Raw genomic sequence first — 20,945 nt, forward strand, 5'->3', positions numbered from 1 at the left:
CAGCTATCGAATGAGGCAACCTTGTATCGTACAGGTCAGCCTCGCACTGTCAGTAGTCCGTACTCTGTACTCTGAACTTTAGTACTGTAGTCTGTTCTGTACTCTGTATTCTATGAGATCTCGCGCCCGCGAATCAACTTAATCGCGGCCACATCGTAGCTTTAGTGCATAGCGCCACTATCGTTCTATGTATAAGTACTTTACTCTCCTGTCCTCCCCTTTACTCTCGCAGTACGTCGTGTCGTGTCCATTAATGACAAAGTGTAGGTTCCGCAAGGGCGATGGAGAATACAGGAGAGTGAAGTACGCTAGTGATCAAGTTGCTTTACAATCACAATCCACAGTATATGCAATAAGAGTACATATAATAATACATATCAGTGTCGTGGCATGAACATATCTATATCACCATGTTCGTACATAAAGATATTCGAAACCTAACCCAGTCTAAGATAAGAAGTACCAAAAGTATGTATTATTATCGTTAATGTTATTACAAATATCTTGGGAATCTAACCGAGAAACAGTTATATGTATAGGGAAAAGTTGTTCAGAATTAATACATAGTTGAAAATCCTTAAAATTGATAAAGTTAAATTATATAAATAAATAAATAGTAGAAATCTATAATGGATCTTTTTTTTCTTTTCAGAATGTATACTTTTCTAATGTCTTTGTCTAGAAGAAACGTGCTATTCATCCTCTGCTTTATTTTCAACTTTGGTGACAAGATTAGTTTTAACTGACTTTAGTTATATCATTTCGTCGAAGCAATTTATATACGAAATAAGCCAAAAGTAAGTAAACTTTAAACTTATCGCCTTACAATTTATGTAATTTAATAAACAGATTACTTTATTTGCGCAGTATGACTTAATGCAATCACTGTCTAAGAAATACTTTATATATTTTCATAAATCCATTACATATCTAATAAATAAAAATTGAATTTTCTCAAAGCAAGTTTTATATTTCCACTGTTTCTATTCATTAAAATTATGATTACACTAATATTACTTACATAGTTGCAACATTTATTTTCATGCATCATTCAGTTTTATTATTGAATTTAGACACTTATTATATTCTTTTCTCTCTCACATGCATTCATAATTTAAAATATTTCCATATTATAAAATTTCATATCGAAAATTATGACAGTCATATATTTTGTGCAATATATTATATATCATGGTCAAACTTACATTTAAGTCATCATCAAAGTAGACTTTAACATATCATTGGACAGCATTCTGACTTTTATTTATAAACATTTTTGCAACTAAAGAGGCACTGTATCTTGAAACATATTTTTTAAAATTTCATTTAATAAATTTGCAACATGGCAAACTTTTATTAATCAAAATCATATATAAATATATATATATATACACATATAATATGCAAAGAGAAGTAATAATTATTAATTGTATTTTATATTCAACTCATTTTTAAGAATATTTCTGATATAATTTTCATTTGATTATGTCTAACACATAATTAACTTTTGTCTTTATATATGTATATTTGAATAAAATTCTTAATAATTTTAAATAATTCGTAATTATTGCCCCACTTATTTGTAGAGAGTTTTAGCTTTCTTGAATTTACAAGTGCAAAAGCAATAAATTTGATAAAATTTAAAAACACTAGTCCAACTTAACTTTGTGCTAAGAAAAATCAATATGTTATTATGCGTATGAAATATAGTTATTTCTTAAATGTAGTTATTCTTTTAATAAACAATTCATAGCTTAGTAAACATAACTCTTTCTATTTCTAATAGTATTATTTGCTATATTAAACACAGTTAAAACAAATATCAACATATATTTCCAAATATTCAGACGCATTACTGTGCGATCTAATTTATGTTATAGCTAGACTACTAGTGCAGTCTGAATAAAAGAAATAATTTGCAATGGCACATAAGTTTTACAACATTCCAGTCAAGTATTTTTATTATTTCGTAGTTTATCCACCATGTAAATGAACTCTACTAAAATATAAATCTAATAGTTTTCATTTACATACTATATAGTTCCTCACTCAGCATTTTTTTGTAGTGTAAGAGCTGTATACGCATTTTAAAAATTGCAATTTTGAAAGTAAAATAGTTTCTAATAATTGTAACAATAAAAATAAAAAATGACGTAATTAATTTCATGTTCAATATTCAATACAATGTTCAAGTTATTGAATAAATTCTTAAAATTATTAGTGCATAATTATATCCTGTTTTTATACAGTAATGAAATTTACTTTCTACAGCACAATCATAACCACAATCTCACCGGACTTCAAAATGAATAATTTTTTGTGGTTATTTAAATATACATTTATTATAAATTCTATTCTTTGCTTGCACAAATGTCACATAAACAGTTTTTTTGTACTACCAAAATTGCAAATATATGACAATCACATAACATAATATAATTTGAACATAAAATTCTAATATCAAATAATATATATTCATAAAGATAAATAATAATATTTAATTATCAAAAAAATATTTTATATGTACTAATTACAATTATATACAAATTGAGTACCCATAATAGCACATAAATTCTGCAAAATTTTTTAGACTGAATTCTAAAATGCAATTAATATCTTTTTCTTTATACATATGATAATTAGCAAAATTTGATAAACTAGAAGAAGTAAGATTTATATAAAACAAATTTTTTCTAAGTTTATTTAATTTGATGATATTTTATGTGCAATAAATTAAAAAATTTCAAATTTCTATATTCTTATGTATAGCTAATTTTGAAAAAAATTATATGTTGTATAAATATGATAAAGTGTTATTCCCTTTCAAAAACCTACTATAAAAGAGATATATCAAAGAAATTCGCACATAATATAAAACAAAAATTTGTTGAAACACTTGTTACGAAAAATTTTGTTAAGTACATCGTCCATAAAATTTTATTATATTATTAATCAAAATGAGGAGATATTATAAAAATTTCGTATAGAAGATACTGAAAAAAACTTAATTTTTTATTAGTCGTTATCATATAAAAGCGTAAAAAAGATATATGAAGGTTCAAATGTTTAAATTTCTTAAAATGTTATGACATCACAAAATATTCTCCTCTTCTCAATTAAATAATAACATTTGCATAAATATAGAATAATTGCTAGCTACATGTTTACATAATACATATATATACGTAGAATAAATTATACAAATATATACAAATTAAGTCCTACACATTTTAACATATTCTAATGTACATACAAATCATTGAATTCTTGCAGAATATATACGCATGTATAAATGCCCCTTTAGGTGCTCGACACCAAAATATACTACATTTAATTAGATTTAAATGTATCTGTAATATTTCTAATATATAGAAAACATATATTTTTTTAATATAGATGATTATAAATCTTGTAACTAGCAAAAATGTAGTGAATCTTTTATGGAAATAAAAAATGTCAGTAGTATTCTTTTTACTTCTTATCTTCATGTCTATATAATATTTCAATTGACGTAATTATTTAAGAAAAACAAAACATGTAATAAATATATGAAAATATGGCAGTGATTAGATATTAAGAACCTTTTGTAATATTAGGCCTTGAGATAATTTATACTTTTATATTGATCAAAGAGAATAATAGATACGCATCTATTATGAAATGACCTCCTAAACTAAATATTTTAGCATTTTTCCCATTCTGTCAAATAGAGCAGAAAAGATCTTATTATTCATCATTTATAATCGAATAAATGATAAAGAAATTAATAATATAAAGCACATATATACGTATTTTATAAAAAGAAATAAATTTGATTATAACAAATAAAAAATTTAAGTAAATATGCAGTAATAGTCTTACTTACAGTCGTAATGGCAATATTCATTTATCAATCACTTGTAACAGAAGTACTTTTGAGCATATGCGAATTAATTATGGGTTAATATGACCCAATTTATATCATTCACTTATAATAAAATGTGCATTAAAAATAAAGCTAATTTAATTGCAAATGATTTCATTTCAATGACCTCTTATCTTAAGCTGTACTTGTGTGATTACTAGCACCACTGATAGCACTAAATAAAGCAGCGCTATTACGTTTAAAATTTCCAACTTGTTCATCAGGCCAAATAGGTTCCCCAAGTAATGATGACAAATTTTGGCAAAGTTTCTGATAATTCTCACGTAACACTTCTTGATATTCATGCTGATCAGATGTAATCAACTTACTATTTATTTGCAGAGCTGTGTAACATATTTTAACAAATTCTCTGAAAATCAGATAATTGCAATTAATAAATTTTGTGTGTGAGATGTAATATACTTTGAAAATGCAATGATTGTACATATATATATATAAAATACAGTGTGTGTGTGTGTGTGCGCGCGCGCGCGCACGTGTGTGTACACACACACGAAATATATTTTTTAAAGAACATACCTGAAAACATCTTTTAGTTCTTCAACTTTATCATCTGGATATTGTGGAGACAGTGCAGGATCTAAAAATGCGGAAGCGTATGCGAGTGGTCCAGCATTTACTGTAACACATATACTTCCTTGTAATCTTAATTGCAATTTTTTCACGTCTGTTGGTCCTATAAGAGCTACATCTTCTAATTCTTGGACACGTTGTCGCATTTCATCTAAAGCGACTTCGATTGGGCTCAGTTCCATTATTCGTTTTTCAATAACTAAAATACGTTTTTTAATGTATGGAAAAGAATATTGTGCTGAAATCATAAAATATGCTATCACGTATATATCTATAAATAATATGGTACATAATAATGAAGTAAACTTACTTGTAAGAATTGTTCTACGTTTCCATTGTTCTTCTGGAATACCTCTAGCTTTTCCTTCTTTAGTGAATGGAGTTTCAAACATAAAACATGATATATTATGATTCTGTTCAAACTCTGTTTGTCGTGTTTCTAACTCATATTTTTCGAAATAAGGTGTAACGTGTGTCACTTGAATATACGCTATTTTTGAATCTAATTCGGTTATATCGATAGGTATAGAATCCATTATCATTTTAACATTTTCTGAACCAAATTTTTCAGAGTAGAGATGATGGAGACGTTCTGAAATTTCAGATAAGGATGTAACTTTTGGTTCTTTATAAATGTACTCTTGCCCATTTTCATCCTCAAAATATGCCTAAAAAACATTTATTACAAATTATACATACAAAATGTAATGAAATAACATTATACATTGGCTATTAATAATATTTACCGTGCCAAAAAATGCAACTCTATAAAATCTTCCAAGAAGTCTTTTTCCGGACTTTGTAACTTCAACAATTTTATTACAGGCTTGTGCCAAATGAGAATAACAATTTGCTAAAGCTTCATAATTTCTTTTCGCTTCGTACATAGGAACTATTAATCTGTACAAATGTCCAAGAAGTTCAAATCGTTCTGCTTTCTCTAACATCTCAGCACAAAGTTCTAATTGTTCAAGAAGTATATATTCGTTGTAATGAATATCTTGCACACCTAAAATAATGCTAGTGTTTATAAAATTTTGTTTAAAAATAAACAATTGATTTCCAAATAATTCACCAACATTAAAATATTCCAGTAACAATTTTTAAATCGAAATTCAAAGTAAAAAGTGCATTAAAAACAAAATGTTATAATTTCAATATAAATTAATAGCTCTAACAAGAAACAATAAAGAAATAGACGAAAAGAAGAAAGAAATGTAAAAAATAATAAAAACATAACATAATACAAACATGTGCAAAACATACAAATCTCACCAGCATCAAGTTTAAGACTGCATTCATCTCTAGAGATGTTTTCAGAAATCTTGTCAAAGGCTTCTGCACCCCACGTATGAACTTTTCTCAATTTTAAATACTCTGCTATTAATGCAGCAATATGTAATTGACAACAAGCAGCCTAAAAGTGATATAGCATAAGGATATTAAGTTATTTAAAAGAAATTTTTAATGTATACCTCTGAAAAATTTCCATCTCTTGCGTGATTTCTAGCCATAGTTTCTAACCATGTATGTCTCAATTCAGGTGTACTAGCATAAGAATTAGCTAAACTATGTTGTAGGTCTACCAACATTTCAGGATCGTTGTTATGTTCTCTCATTTGAGCTGTGGCCATCAAAACAGTCCTAATTCTTTTATTCAGATCTTTAACTTCAACTGGAAAACCAGTACCCTTCATCACTTTATCAGAAGAAGCATAGCTATTTATTAATGATAGTGATTCTTGGAACCTTGAATTATTTAATCCAATAACATTTCCAAGCATTTGAGAAACAGATATAATTACCTATTTACATAAATATAAAGTATTAACATTTTTAAAGCATAATCAGACTTAATTCAATGTATAAAAGGGAAAATTATTTTCGTCATATACTTACTTGTAAGTGAACCCTAGTTAGTCCTTTCCTACTGGTGAACTCAAAATTGCTTCTCATAAGAAGATAAAGTAAAGCACAAGATTCCTGCCGAATGGAACTTAACTTACTATTACAACAACGTAATAATTCGTAACATAAACGTCCACATAATACAGCATTTCCTATAAGATTAATAATATCTAGTTAATTGAAATAAGACAGTATAATTTATTAAATATTTAACTGTTTTTTATCTACACCTAATAGAATTACACCCAACTGTTAAAATTCATACCTTGAAATAGAATTATAGAGTAATTATTTAAAAAGGCTCTGAAACTGGCAAAAACGTGCCGTAGTAAGGTTTCAGACTGTCCAACTTGCAAAAACGATAAATATATACTAAATACTTTCTGCATTATGGGATTATCACCATCTGCTGTTAGAAGCACATCCTATCCAAAAGAAAAAGAAGAAAAATCAAATATAACATAGATAAATATTTCTGAATTATGACATATGTATAAGTGAAAAATTTCTTTTATACCTTAAAATGAATACAAAATAATCCTAAACAGTCCAATGCAATTAGACCAACTTCTGTCGCCATATTCGCTTCTAATAAAGCTTGATGCATTTTCCCACTATCGCTTTCAACAAGATTTTCTCGTGCAGTAGTATTATGTGGTTGTAAAGTACTAGTAGCGGGTCCATCGTTAGAAAAATCTGGAGGTGCCATTCTAGCTGGTAATGTCATTGCTTTCACTGTTCGAGGCTTTCCAGAACTATTTACCATGTTTGCAGCTATTTGCCTTTTCCCAATATATTTAAAATGATGAAGGCTCATTCTGAAATAGAGAATGAACATAATAACGCCTATTCTGCAATAGAAGTAACTTTTATGTTTAACTCGACATTAACTTACTCAATTACTGTAAAGAAACTTAAAATTTCACAATCGCTGCATTGTTGCCACCAAGCAATAACTTGATGATCACCTAAGTATTTTATTACAAATAGAAAACAAAGTAAAATATCCTTAACTTCCGACGACTGCAATTTATCGCATCTAGGTGACGATTGTGTAACACTTAAAGAACGAGAATGTCTTTTTTTTTCGCCAGTACCATTTTCGACAGGTTCACGGATAATAGTAGTTTCTTGAGATATATTCGATTGAGAAGCACCAGATATTGTTGATGTATCTGATTCTATACTAGTACAAGAATATCCATTAACTAATCCTTGGCCTGCTATGGCTGCAAAGTATGTAGAATCTCGTAGATGCATAGACGCCCTTATTGGAGATTGAGTTTCCAAATGTAATGTAAGCCTACATATATTTTTTATGTAGATTGTTTCTCTTAATTTTTTATTTATCTTAAGCAAATATGATACTGTAAAATTTGTTTACCTATGTATTGATTTTGGAGTTCCAGTGGTCGCAGTAGTACTCGCGGTATCTTTATTTGCCAAAAATGAACTACTAGTTGATATTCTATTTGTGCCATTTTGCCTAACTTCTGTTTTACTGCTATCATGTATAGATTGCAATCGATGTAGATTTTCCAATACAATACCTAGCCATGGTATGTAAGTGGATGCTATCCTACTTAATTGACCCTGTAATAATAAAATTACATTATTTTAGAATTAAATTTACTTAAATATTTGTGCTTACTTTGAAAACATTAATTATATCAAAAGTACAATATATGTAAGATATCATATTAGAATAAAAATACAGAGATAGAAATAAATAAAAACAATTTACCTTATTCTGATATCTATCATCAAGTTCATGCTTTGCCATTAAATCTCTTAATGTAGATATTGCCACTTTACGAATTTGTACAATTTCATTTAAGGAGGTTCTAACTTCTTGCATTAACAGTCCAACTAAGAAATGATGTTTGCAAAAATCTTCTGACAAACAATATTCATTTATTAAATCTGTAATGAATATTTCAAATTGATAAACTTATTTGATTTACTATAATTTTAGATAATATGAAAATAGAAAAACATGTACATACAAGGGTCACCTAAATATAGGAAAAATTGAATGAAATTACAGTAGCTTAAATGAAACTTTTTCATTAATTTGCTATCGAGATTATTGATTATTTTATAGATATTTAATATTTAAGTGAAAAAGATATCTTTTATCTGAAATTATCTATTGATTAATTATGTGAATATTACTAATTATAACCATGATTTTGTAAAATGTTTGCAAATTCATGCAGTTTTTTTACATTAAATATTGTTAAATAGCGAATATGTATTAAAATAAAAATAAGAAGTTTTGCATAAAAGTATAAAATATAACATAAAATTTATGTGAGTGTGTAAATCTATATATTCTATATTGCAAAAGTTCAGTACTTCATAAATTCCATTTGACAATTTTCAGTGCATTTAAATATAATGAAACAGGCTTGCATAGCAACAAATAAGAATGCCATGAAAGTATTTTCTAAACATCTACTGATTGATAGTGATTAATAATAAGAAAATTGTATGCAACTCCCACTCACTATGGCTACGGTAACAAATCACAATAAAGACGGGAGTGTATGACTTAACATACCATCACATTCTGGATCACTCTCTGTATCTTCTAAATAAAGCATAAAATGATTATATTTACGAAACATTAGGCATCAAGTATAATATAGTAATAGTTAATTTTACCTTTGGAAATGATTCGTGATTGCATCATTGGTAAATTGAAAGACACATAATGCTCGTGTGAACAGATTATTTGCAAGAATGTAAATTTAAAATCATGTAGTGTACGTTGATCTCCAGGAGAGAAATTGTCCATGTATGAATTTATTAAACGGAAAACAAACCCACGATCCATAAATGTAAGGCATCGCTATTTTAAGATATGAAGAATTAATAATGATTATTTAAAAAAGGCTATTTTTATATATATAGAATACTATTATTAACAATTACAATATGAGATTTTATGAAACTTATGCTTATCGTTTGCTGTATTATCTTTACTCTAAAAAAAATATTTAACCTGTAAATAATATATAGCATTTACTTACTTTTAAAAATTGTGCAAGACTTTTGTTTAATTCATGTGTTTCAACTGGCATTTCTTTATATTTGTTCATAAGATAAGGCATAATAACTTCCACTAAACTTCGAATTTTTTCATGATATTCTTTTGAAAATCTTTCATTTCTATGCATCTGTAAAAGATGTTAATTGATTTATACTTTCTAATAAATTATATTTTTCATATTATTACAAAACGTACTTTTATCCTTCCTGTCGAAAGCAAATGTTGTGCCATACTCTTAATCATTATCTCAAAAAAGAAACTGGAATGATGCATAAATTTATTTACTACTAGAAAGTCAGTATTACTTGGCTGCAATAATGTAGGAAGATGTTTTCCTAATTGTTCATGAACTGTTATAATACCATTTCCTTGAGAAGGTGGTACAAAAACAAACTGTAAAAGATAATAATATAAAATTTACTAGTGAAGTTAATCAATTCTATTAGTAATATTTACCTTGATATAAGCCTGAAGTGTTTCTTTTCTACCAGCTTCATGCACCATATTTATGAAATGTATTAATACTCTTATAATATACCATCCAACTTCTTCATTTGTAGTACATGTTAACAATGTAAATAACTGATTCAATATAGTAGGAAGAAATGTAATAACTGTAACTAATTGTACTGCATGAGCAGCTTTTAATATTTTGCATGTTTCCGAATCCGCTGGTACCGCTCCTAGTTTTGTATCTAGGATGCGTTCCATATGAGCAAATAAATTATGTAAATGTACATCACGTGTAAATACAGTTGAAATCAATTGAAATGCTACTGTAAATACCGGCCGTTGAGAATCAACCCATATAATTTCCGGTCCAGCATTCTAGAACAACGAAAAATTTATCTTTAAAATATTAAACGCGATAGCTATAAATGATTATCATATTTTATTATCTTTTTGAATTAATAAAATATAAATATATAACTTCATTTTATTTTTACCCCTTTTCCTAGTCCTAAAGGTTGTATTGAAAGATATCCTGGTGGTAAATGTGTTGCAACAGGTAGTGTTTGTACATTCATATCCATATCCACATTTAATCTATGTAAGATATACAAAATTACTATAATATAATTATATATATATGAATATAATACAAAATTTGATTAGAAAGTTTACTTTGTAAATATATATATCTCATATTTATATAGTATACAATTATAATTACATATCAGTGTTTTATTAGTGATATATAAATTGTAATTCCTAACGTTATCATACCTTCCTTTATGCAACAATGGAGACCAAGCATAACCAACACAATTTTCAACACCATTTTCTTTTTTCTTATTCATATCACAACTTATATGGTAAAAAGAGAAGAGTAAATGATGCTTGGCATGAAGTTTCGATGGTAACCTTATTTTAATTTCCTCATACCAAGAAGGAACTGCATTGTGATGTAAAACCGCGCAAGATGCTCGTAAGCATAAAAGTGGAGCACCAGGTCTTCCATATATACACTATTATGAAAAAATCCGAAAAGTATTAGCGATAATTTAATAATCTATGAAATAACATATTTTACATACCCTTAAAGGTGTGGCATTTTCACAATCATTGTCTCGTAATTCAATAACGCACGCAATGTTCCTAGCTCTGGTGAATATTTTTTGAGTATCAAAGCAAAGAGTTTGTGGATATACATAAAGATGGTTAATATAAGTTGTGTATGGATGAACATCTTTCTCTGAAGTACTTTCAAACTCTGCAATCTCAAGAGTTGGTTCAGATATTGGCGGTAATGGAAATGGCTTTAAAGCTGCTAAAGATGTAGATAATGTATCTGTAAAGAAAAAATGAAAATTAGATTTTATTATTCAAGTTTATACATAGTAAAAAAAATGTTATTCTCCAGATACATACTGTCAGGTAAATCTGTAATTGACTCAATCTTTATTTTCAACCAACCAGGTATCACAGTCAATTTACTAAGTTTTTCAGGCCTATAATAAAAAATATCAAAATATATATCATATATAACTTGCTATATATTATATATGCATACTTTCTATACTCTGAAAGGAGTTTGAGTAATTCTTCATCTTTTATTTTATTTCCTTCTTGCCTATATATTGCAGGAAAGTCTGATGACGTATCTAATTCATTACTATATAATCTAAATAATGGTCTGGCAGCCCAAGCAAACGGCATTCTATAATTTCCCAATCTAAAAAATTTATAATTTTTTGGACAAAATTTTACAATGTACAAAAAAATATACAGGTTAAGAATGTAACCACATATAAACTTACCTTTGGCAACATGCTCTAACTTGTTTATGTACTTTTAAACCTAATCGTGGATCTTTTGTAGCCCTTAAATATGGTTCAGAAGTTTGGCATATATTCCCTTGTAATATTTTATCTATTCTTACAACCAAAAATATATCAGGGTGCGGATTACTAATACTAAATATGGCCTATAAAAATATATACTGCCATTAGTAAACTACATAATGATATTAACATTATTGTTAAAAATTTGATATTTTAGAAAAAGAAAGAACAGACCTGTTTTGGATATTTAATCCAATCTAGTGGTATATTTTTCAGATCATCCGGTAGTTTAATATTTTCTGTAGATTCTGTCATAATACCTACAGGACTTAATTCTTTTACTATTCCTTGAACAACCTCATGATTAATATCAAAATGAAAATTTTCAGTTAGCTTCCTGCCATTTCTTGCATCATAAAGACTTAGTGTAGTTTGATATGGTTCCACCTGACATAATGATTCTTTCTCATCTATTGGTGCTTGTAATCTAAATTTAAGACTTTCACATTTTACAAAAATTCTCTGCCCAAATTGTTCTTTGTATGGATCAATATTCTGTTCGTTACAATTGCCTGGTTGTTGTTTAGTATGTGGAATATGAGGATAAATACTAAACAATTGTTTACGACATTCTCGTCTCGCTAATGCAATACTAGTATCTGTTTCCCTAGAATACTTTATCAGTTGTGGATTCATACTTTGTTCTAAGCCTTTGAGCGTTCCATAAACCTACAAATAATACAATAAACTCAAATGGAATTATATGTAAAGAAGTACACTTAAAACATTGGAAACAATGCTTATTTCTACTTTTCATACCTGCATAGGTTGAGGAGAAGGAGGAGGTGTATTGCATGCTCTCTCTAACGAAGCAGCACGTTTTTCTTCTTGTTGCTTATAATGCTGTAATACTGAGCTTAACTTTAATAACCAATCCTGCATATCTGCTTCATTGTCTGCTGCTAATGTGTACGATTTATGAGTCCCACTCATTCTTAATTCAAAACAATATCTTCCACGTTTTGGATTTCTAATAACTTCAGTGCAAAAATCCATTACTATCGTCAGTTTAGCTTCACCCTTTTTTTCATCTTTAAAAAGTTCAAGAATGTATGTGCCATCAACTTCTTGACGAAGGTGACAAAACCTTCTCTTAAATGATTTTGAACCAATATTTGCAAACATGCGGTCACTACTACCAATTTCTGGTCCTTTCATTAAATAGCCTTCCTTTGTTATTCCATTACTCTTTGTTAATTCCTAATAAAATTGAACAAGTTGTTTTAATTTCTTATTTCTCCCTTATAAATATATTACCTTAATTTCTCATAGGTCTATAATGATAATCAGAAATAATAATAGATGAATTTAATATATGTTATAAAAGTGATATTTAACATTATTTTTTTACAGAAAACATTCATATAAAAGATAATATTAAAATATTTTTTAAAAATATTTTTTGCTATTTGTGTATAAAATATAATGTAAAAGATAATACATTTAATATATAAATCTTATTTATCCAAATATAATGCAAGTAAATGATATTTTAATAAGAAATATCAGTCATAATCCAACCTTCAAAAAGTTCATATTAGAAACAAAATATTTTACCTCATCAACTTGGTCTACTTCCGTATCAATTTCATACACTTCATCTTTTAGATCATCTATTTTTGCTATTCTAAAAAATAAGAAAATACATATAAGTTACAACAATATATTTTATATTTTATGAAATAAAATTTTGCAATAATACAATATTATTTATAGTCAAGTTTTATATTTATACTTAGGTAACTCAAGATAAGTTCCACTATATGCTGAATATTTATAATGTATGAGATTCCAATTAGATGTGTAACTTCGTAAACATTCTTTTGTAAGAAGATTCTCTTCCCCTTCCTCATTATCTGAAGTTTGTGGTATAATTGGTACAAGAGTACGGTATCTTCTAGGTAATACCACTTGCTACATTAGAAAGAGGATATTAAAACAATTAACAAAATACTTAAAATTAAATAATTTATTTCAGTAATCTTTTTAGTAATAAGATTAAAAATATACATTATTATATATTATAGACAATAGACACTAAGTTCAACACTACATTTTTTAAACAATAAATTTAAAAAGTAGATTCCAAAAATTACATGATATTAAACATCCTGTGCATGGTCCTATCTGATAACTTATCTGTCCCTGCAACGGATGTAAGTGTTTCAGAATAGATAAGAAATAGTAAGTTAAAACTCACTGAAATATCATCCCTAGGGTATAGCAGGAGTTCTCTCTGGGGGTCGTTTTGTAATAAAGTTTTATTCTTTAATACAAAATTTTCAAAATCTATGGGTTCTACTAGATGTGGCTTATTCTGAAATTAAAACATTTTCTTAAAATAAATAATACAAATTAAAAAAGATATATATACATATGTTGATTTAAATTACTTTGATATTGTAATAAGAATTATTTAAAAAATTTGAAATAAAAATAAACAGCAACAGTAAACTATATAAAAGGCTATAATCTATATATATTAAAACTTGTAACATAAACTTTAAAAATTAAATATTATTTTGTCAATACTTATTATGACAATACAACAGGTCAAATAATTTCTTTTAAGAATAATGTAATTTATTTTTAATTCAAGGTAATAATTAATGAATAATGAATCAAGGTATTACAAGATACCATAAATGGACATGTTTCAGTGTGAATAACATTATCCTTAAAAAACCAGAATTTCATGTCTCAACCCTGCTACAATAAAATAAAAAATAACGTTTCAAAAATATAACTAAATTGTTGATCCAACGTTATTTTATCTCTTCTTTAGCTTGAAATATTTATAGTTAGCCCTGTCCAGTTGACAGCAATTATCATGAATAATGAATTAACGATATTATGAAGGTCCTGATAAATGACTGCAGGGAGAACATATTTTCACTGATATCAATTGTTGCATATTTGTTATTCAGAAGATAATGTAAAAATATATGCAGAAAATCAAGCGGCAAAATGTATTGTGCCGAGAAACCTACCTGTACGGTACTCTCTCGTACTACCTGAGAGACGGTCTCTCGTAATTGAGCGGCCATGCCCGGTTTACCCAGGCCACGGGTAAACTTCCTTTCGCTCATCTTTGTTGATGACACATTGATCTCATCACCGTACGCCAACGAGGACAATCACGATCATCACGCGAACTCATTACACTGGGCAATACTAAACATTCGTTATTGTCGCAGCCATATTTACGCGGCTTCTAAACTCACGTCGTAGCAACGCATGACAGTTCTCCCTATGCAGTTTACAGCGTACAGTAACGTAATACATACATCGCTGCAACTATATCCGGTATATATGCTTACATACAAAATATGTACTATTTAATCACGCTCTAGCCTACATAACGTTGCACTTATGCATATGTAATACGGTCTTAACTCCCTGAATAAAGTTAAGTAGAGTCAAACAATTTTTAAAATTTTTTACATATACATATTTTATATATGCAATAAATTTGACTTGTTAATTTTAGAACAATTTTGTTTATGGGCTTTTAATATAAATATGAAAATATATTTTATATGTTACGATTCTAACAATAAAAAGATTTTTGTTTTCTTCTATATCCTTGTTTATAAAGTAATCTTGAAAATCTTAATGAAACATTTACCTACATGTACATATATGAAAGTCACAATTAAAAAAATCGTACTGTATACTATATGATATTGTGATTATTAATTATTTCATTTAAAATTGTAATATATTAAATTTTTGTATTTAATCTTATATTTTAACAAATTATTTTTTCTTATCTTCTTTACTATGTTATACGTCATAAGATATTTTTACTGGTTATGTCATTCAAAATACTTAAATTATATTTGATTCTATAGATATAAAGTAATCTTGTTAATTATGTGAATAACGTGAAATGCCAGCAATGCCGCATGCTTAAAATTACGGCGTGAGGTCAAACGTCTATCTACAGTAACGTTTGTAATTTGGTAGCGTCTGTTGTAAATACCAAATAGTATACAAATTTTTATTTTTCTCGAAGTTATAATCTTTTATCGAACGAACGATTATACGAATTTTGATGCATATTTGGTGCTCTGTCAAGTGTGTGTTAACTATAAATAATTATCGAATACTTATTGATATTTAGGTTTACAAGAAAACTGGCTTAATTTAAGGTGTTAATGCATTAGATTATGGATGACGAACTAGAAGACAAGATTTTATATCAGGTGACATAAAAATAATTTAAAAGATATAGTGTTTTCTCCTTTTTAGAAAAATGTTCTTTGAATATCTAATATGTATTATTTGTTCGATCTACGACTTCTGTATTCTGTTTAGTATTCAAAAATAGTCTCATTTGATTGCTTTTGAATCTTTGTAATATACTTTAAGTAGAAAGTAATATAAGTTTATTCTTTTATTAATCTATGATAGAGAGAAATATTCATAGATTATGATATATTTGACTATTTGAAATTTATGATTTGTTTATAATAACAGCTGTTATCAATAATTTTGTATTTTTGTTATTGTGCAATAGACATATGTATCATACATGAAGCTAGTGTCAAAGTTTGCAGTGGGTATTCCCACAGGATTAAATGCTGGCATAAATTCTCCTTTGGGCTATTTTTGGAGAATCATGAGAGTCTATGCATTGAAGCCAGAAGTATTAATTTGTGGTGCAGTTTTGGCAATAATTCTATTTTATATACAAGCTGTTGATATATGGAGCCGATCATTACTAGGAAAAATCCAATATACACTTGGTCGTACTACATCAAAAGTAAATGAACTAGAGAATAAGCTATATAATGATATATTATACAAATAGGGCTAATTAGCATTATACTTACATAATTAAATGTGATATATATTAGTTGAAAAAATTACTTAATTATTTGTTGCTCAAAGCATTACAAAAGAGAAATAAACATTTGCATTGTGTCTTATTATTTTTAGGTATCAAAACTACCATTTTTAGTTAATGATTCTGTAAATAATGGGGTGAAGCTTAGTTGGGAATTAAAACAAGGATACATTGCTGCATATGCTGTTCAAGGTCATAGAACTCGTATGGAAGATCGTTTTGTTGTAAATGATGATACGAACAATACAGGTGTATCTTTATTTGCAATATTTGATGGACATGGTGGAGAAGTAAGTTCAAAAGGATCTGACACATGAATCTATTTAATAGGAACTTAATCAATTATCCAATCAGTTGTTCAAATAGGATATTTTTTAATGATTACTTATCATTTTTACTTGACTTTACATAATTACTTATCATATAACATTATCATTTTCAAATTTCTAAATTTATGATGTTATATGACTATTATCTTCCAAAATTGCAGATTAGAAACACAGGAATAAGGTAAATAATGATAAAGTTATACAGAGATAATATGGAAATATGGAAATAGATTTCATTAATATCATAATATATTCATATATTTATGTATTTTATGAGTTAATATATATCAATTATTTAGAATACCATTATAGATTATAGAATAATATAAAATATCATTATATTTGTGTTATATAATAGCTTAGCTTATATAGAAAAATTTAAAAATTATTACAACAGTGCATGTAGTGATAAGACAAAAAATTAAATGTCCTTCATATACCAATATCTTTAGCAAATGACTCAACAATATGTAAATAATAGATAAATTAAAAATTTTTTTTACTTATAATAAAGCAGATTATTAAGATATATTTAATATACTATATAGCTATTGTTAGTTTTATTTTAAATAGTATGAAATATTTCAATGATAGTATACCAATGATATGCCAATATTTTAAATGTATTTATTGCTTATAAACGTAAAACGCTGACATATGTTTTTATTTCTTAATAGTTTGCAGCAAATTATGCACGTGATAAACTTATTCCAAACATTAATAAAAAAGTGATTGAATTAAAAGATATGATAGCTGGTAAAGCAACTCACATATCAGAAAACATAAAGGAAAATGAAGAAACAGAGAAGAAAGAGGAAAAAAGTAATGAAGATCACCTTGAACGCAAAAAATCTTTTCGTAAAACTGTAAGCACATCTTTAACAGATGATTGTATGAAAAAAAATGTTGGTGTAACTGATCCAGAATTGCTTGATAAATTGGATAGCTTGTCAAGGCCAATAACAAGAGAGGTATGATTGATATTAAATCTGATATCTTTTAAAATGGTAAATATATAAAACAGTATTTTTTATTTTAACTGTAAGGTAAGACCATGTAGAACAGTGGAAAAGCCACCAAAAGTAGATATTACAAATTACTTGGATGGAAATAAAATAAACTATGGTAAATTACTAACTGACGAAGTATTAGCCGTAGATAGATTATTAGTTGAGGCTGCTAAGAAAAATATGGATATAGCTGGTAATTATCTTTTTACAATTTATATTATTTTATTTATTCAGATTTAAAAATAACTTTTATAAATGAATAATACAGGTACAACTGCTTTAATTGCTCTCTTAGAAGACAATAAATTGATTGTAGCAAATGTTGGAGATTCAAGAGGTGTAATGTGTGATGGAAAAGGAAATGCCATACCTTTATCCTTTGACCATAAACCGCAACAAGTATATAGTTTTATTTATATAAATTGCTTAGGTTTTATGTAATAAATTTATGTTATTTAATAGTAAATAATTTTTTCATTTGTGAAAATAATTTCTAGGAAAGAGAAAGGAGGAGAATTAATAAAGCTGGTGGTTTAGTAACATTTAATGGTGTATGGAGAGTAGCTGGTATATTAGCAACTTCTCGAGCTTTGGGCGATTATCCATTAAAAGATAAAAAATTAGTGATTGCTGATCCTGATATTTTAACTTTTGATCTAAGTGACCATAATCCAATGTTTATCATACTGGCGTCAGACGGTTTATGGGATACTTTTACAAATGAAGAGGCTGTCGCGTTTATTAAGGAACGTATAAACGAACCACATTTTGGTGCAAAAAGTATCACATTACAAAGTTATTACAGGTAATACAATTCGATCTTATGATCTTTGCAAATATTGATTTAAATCAGTTTTTTATTATGTATTTGTCTTTTTAACATATAGGGGTTCTGCAGATAATATAACTGTAGTTGTAATTAATTTGAAGGATCGTAAATACAGCATATCAGAGATCAAATAGAATCAATAATCTTTTAATTATACAACGAATTTATGTTTTTTCCAAAGATGTTCTAGGTTTATTAATTACTCATTATCGAATAGTAAGTATAAATTTGGGGAAAAAAGTATGTACTCTCATTTGTGTAATACAGAAATATGATGTTTCAGTCTTTATTAAAATGTTTCTCTTTTTATAAAGTCAATTTTGGTTTTGTTATAATATCATATACATTTTTATGTATTACATATTTATTGTGTTACAATACTTATGAAATATCCCTCTTCTATTTATAAAATTTAAACAAATGCAATATTTTCTTTTACTTCATATGTTTTTGAAATTAAATATGTTTGTATGATATGTTATTAAATTCATCCTCTGAAATATCTATTTTTCTATTTCACAGCAAGTACAGAATTCATATATACTTATCCATGTCATTATTTATTGTAATAATGGTCTATATATATACATACAATATTATAAAATTATACTAAAATGAAATTTTTGATGTACAAACGTGAACATATACCAGGTTTGTAAATATGAAACCGGAATTTTTGTATAGAAAATACACGTTTATAGTATGAAAATGATTAAAAATATTTTATTCGAAGTATTGCCCATTGCTAGCTATACATTTTTTCCACCTGTCTGGCAATTGGTGGATGCCACGCCAAAAAAACAGTCGCTCTTTTGAGGCAAACCAGTCATCGAGCCATTTTCGTACATTTTCGTAAGGAGTGAAGTGCTGGTCAGAAAGTGCGTGTCCCATCGATGCAAATAAATAGTAATCGGACGGAGCCAAGTCTGGTGAGTAAGGCGCGTGCGAAAGTATTTCCCAACTGATCGTTTCCTTGACCGGTTTTGCTGTATGTAATGGTGCATTATCATGAAGCAAAATTACTTTGTGTTGCCTTTTTTGATATTCTGGTCGTTTTTCACGCAAAGCTTGATTCAAATCGATCATTTGTTGTAGCGCTCAGTATTAACGGTTTCGCCAGGTTTTAACAGCTCATAATAGATCACACCCTTCTGATTCCACCAAACACAGAGCATTGTCTTCCGTCCATAGCGATTTGGTCTTGTAGTCGATGTCGGTGGTTCGCCTGGAGCTAAATATATCCACTTTTCATCGCCAGTCGTAATTCGGTGGAGAAATGACTTTCTTTTGTATCTGGCGAGCAGCATTTCGCAAGTGGTTTTTCGGTTTTCCTGCTGTCTTTCATTCAGTTCATGTGGAACCTATTTTCCCACCTTCTGGATCTTTCCCATGGCTTTCAAACGTATGGAGACGGCTTCTCGTGTCACGTTTAATTGATCAGCGAGTTGTTGCGTTTGAGCGTCATCCTCATCCAACAATGCTTGTAATTCGCTGTCTTGAAACTTTTTCGGTGGTCTTCCACGTTCTTCGTTCCTCATGTCAAAATTGCAACTTCTGAATTTTTTAAACTACTCAAAGCACTGTGATTTACCAAGAGCATGCTCACCGTAAGCTTCGACAAGCATTCGATGCGATTCTTCAGCAGTTTTCTTCAAATGGTAACAGAAAATCAATGCTGTCCGCAAATCGTAGTTTCCAGGCACAAAATTCGACATGTTCAACGCTATTACAGACTATGCTGCTGTATGAAACTTGTATTGTTCTGAGTCGAAAATGTTTATGAGATGTCAACAAAGACTTTTGGCATCAATAACGCAGTTTAGTGATAATTACATTATCAGCTAGGGGCATCTATAGGCAAATTCCGGTTTCATATTTACAGACCTGATAATATTTATTTTTGTATAAATTTGAATGAGTGAATTTCGTAAATGAGTAATTTGAAAAATCACACTTGGATATGTTACATAAAATAACTACTAACATTTAATATAATACTTTACACTTAAATGACTAACGATTGTTTAAATGTAAAAAATTCTGTACATTGAAAGTAATAGGTAATAAAAGTATAATATAAATACATAAAATTTAGTTCTAATTTTTAAATAATGTTGTT

General features: G+C 27.9%; 2 protein-coding genes and 1 long non-coding RNA gene across 10 annotated transcripts; 2 read left to right on the forward strand and 1 right to left on the reverse strand.

Annotated features, from left to right (window-relative positions):
- Positions 1-318: 318 nt before the first annotated feature.
- LOC126919359 (uncharacterized) lies at positions 319-959 on the forward strand. The gene is made up of 2 exons (XR_007711575.1): positions 319-468; positions 653-959. It is a non-coding gene; the product is annotated as an uncharacterized LOC126919359 (long non-coding RNA).
- A 3,042-nt stretch (positions 960-4,001) lies between these two features.
- LOC126919319 (dedicator of cytokinesis protein 9) lies at positions 4,002-14,939 on the reverse strand. 5 transcript variants are annotated; one of them, XM_050728323.1, is made up of 29 exons: positions 14,797-14,939; positions 14,007-14,123; positions 13,542-13,720; positions 13,364-13,433; positions 12,566-13,006; positions 11,981-12,475; positions 11,723-11,889; positions 11,476-11,637; positions 11,334-11,413; positions 11,000-11,253; positions 10,689-10,930; positions 10,409-10,508; positions 9,918-10,289; positions 9,657-9,854; positions 9,442-9,588; positions 9,074-9,260; positions 8,970-8,996; positions 8,151-8,329; positions 7,791-7,999; positions 7,302-7,709; positions 6,924-7,224; positions 6,672-6,831; positions 6,398-6,558; positions 5,974-6,303; positions 5,765-5,915; positions 5,245-5,507; positions 4,809-5,166; positions 4,445-4,736; positions 4,002-4,274 (listed from the first exon to the last, which is right to left on the reverse strand). In XM_050728323.1, exons 1-29 carry the CDS (start codon positions 14,893-14,895, stop codon positions 4,040-4,042), a joined length of 6,384 nt encoding a protein of 2,127 aa, XP_050584280.1. In that variant the 5' UTR covers positions 14,896-14,939; the 3' UTR covers positions 4,002-4,039. The 5 variants fall into 5 exon arrangements, with proteins under 5 accessions (XP_050584280.1, XP_050584281.1, XP_050584279.1 ...); XM_050728324.1 differs by having other exon boundaries at positions 5,774-5,915; positions 8,970-8,999; XM_050728322.1 differs by having other exon boundaries at positions 8,970-8,999.
- Positions 14,940-14,977: 38 nt separating this feature from the next.
- LOC126919327 (protein phosphatase 1L) lies at positions 14,978-20,916 on the forward strand. 4 transcript variants are annotated; one of them, XM_050728368.1, is made up of 9 exons: positions 14,990-15,112; positions 15,933-16,014; positions 16,329-16,574; positions 16,751-16,948; positions 17,665-17,958; positions 18,034-18,190; positions 18,266-18,396; positions 18,495-18,802; positions 18,885-20,916. In XM_050728368.1, exons 2-9 carry the CDS (start codon positions 15,979-15,981, stop codon positions 18,958-18,960), a joined length of 1,446 nt encoding a protein of 481 aa, XP_050584325.1. In that variant the 5' UTR covers positions 14,990-15,112; positions 15,933-15,978; the 3' UTR covers positions 18,961-20,916. The 4 variants fall into 4 exon arrangements, with proteins under 4 accessions (XP_050584324.1, XP_050584327.1, XP_050584325.1 ...); XM_050728369.1 differs by having other exon boundaries at positions 15,098-15,224; positions 15,942-16,014; XM_050728367.1 differs by lacking the exon at positions 15,933-16,014 and having other exon boundaries at positions 14,978-15,112.
- Positions 20,917-20,945: the final 29 nt, after the last annotated feature.

This window comes from Bombus affinis, chromosome 8, assembly GCF_024516045.1.
Source record: "Bombus affinis isolate iyBomAffi1 chromosome 8, iyBomAffi1.2, whole genome shotgun sequence".
NCBI lineage: Eukaryota > Metazoa > Arthropoda > Insecta > Hymenoptera > Apidae > Bombus > Bombus affinis.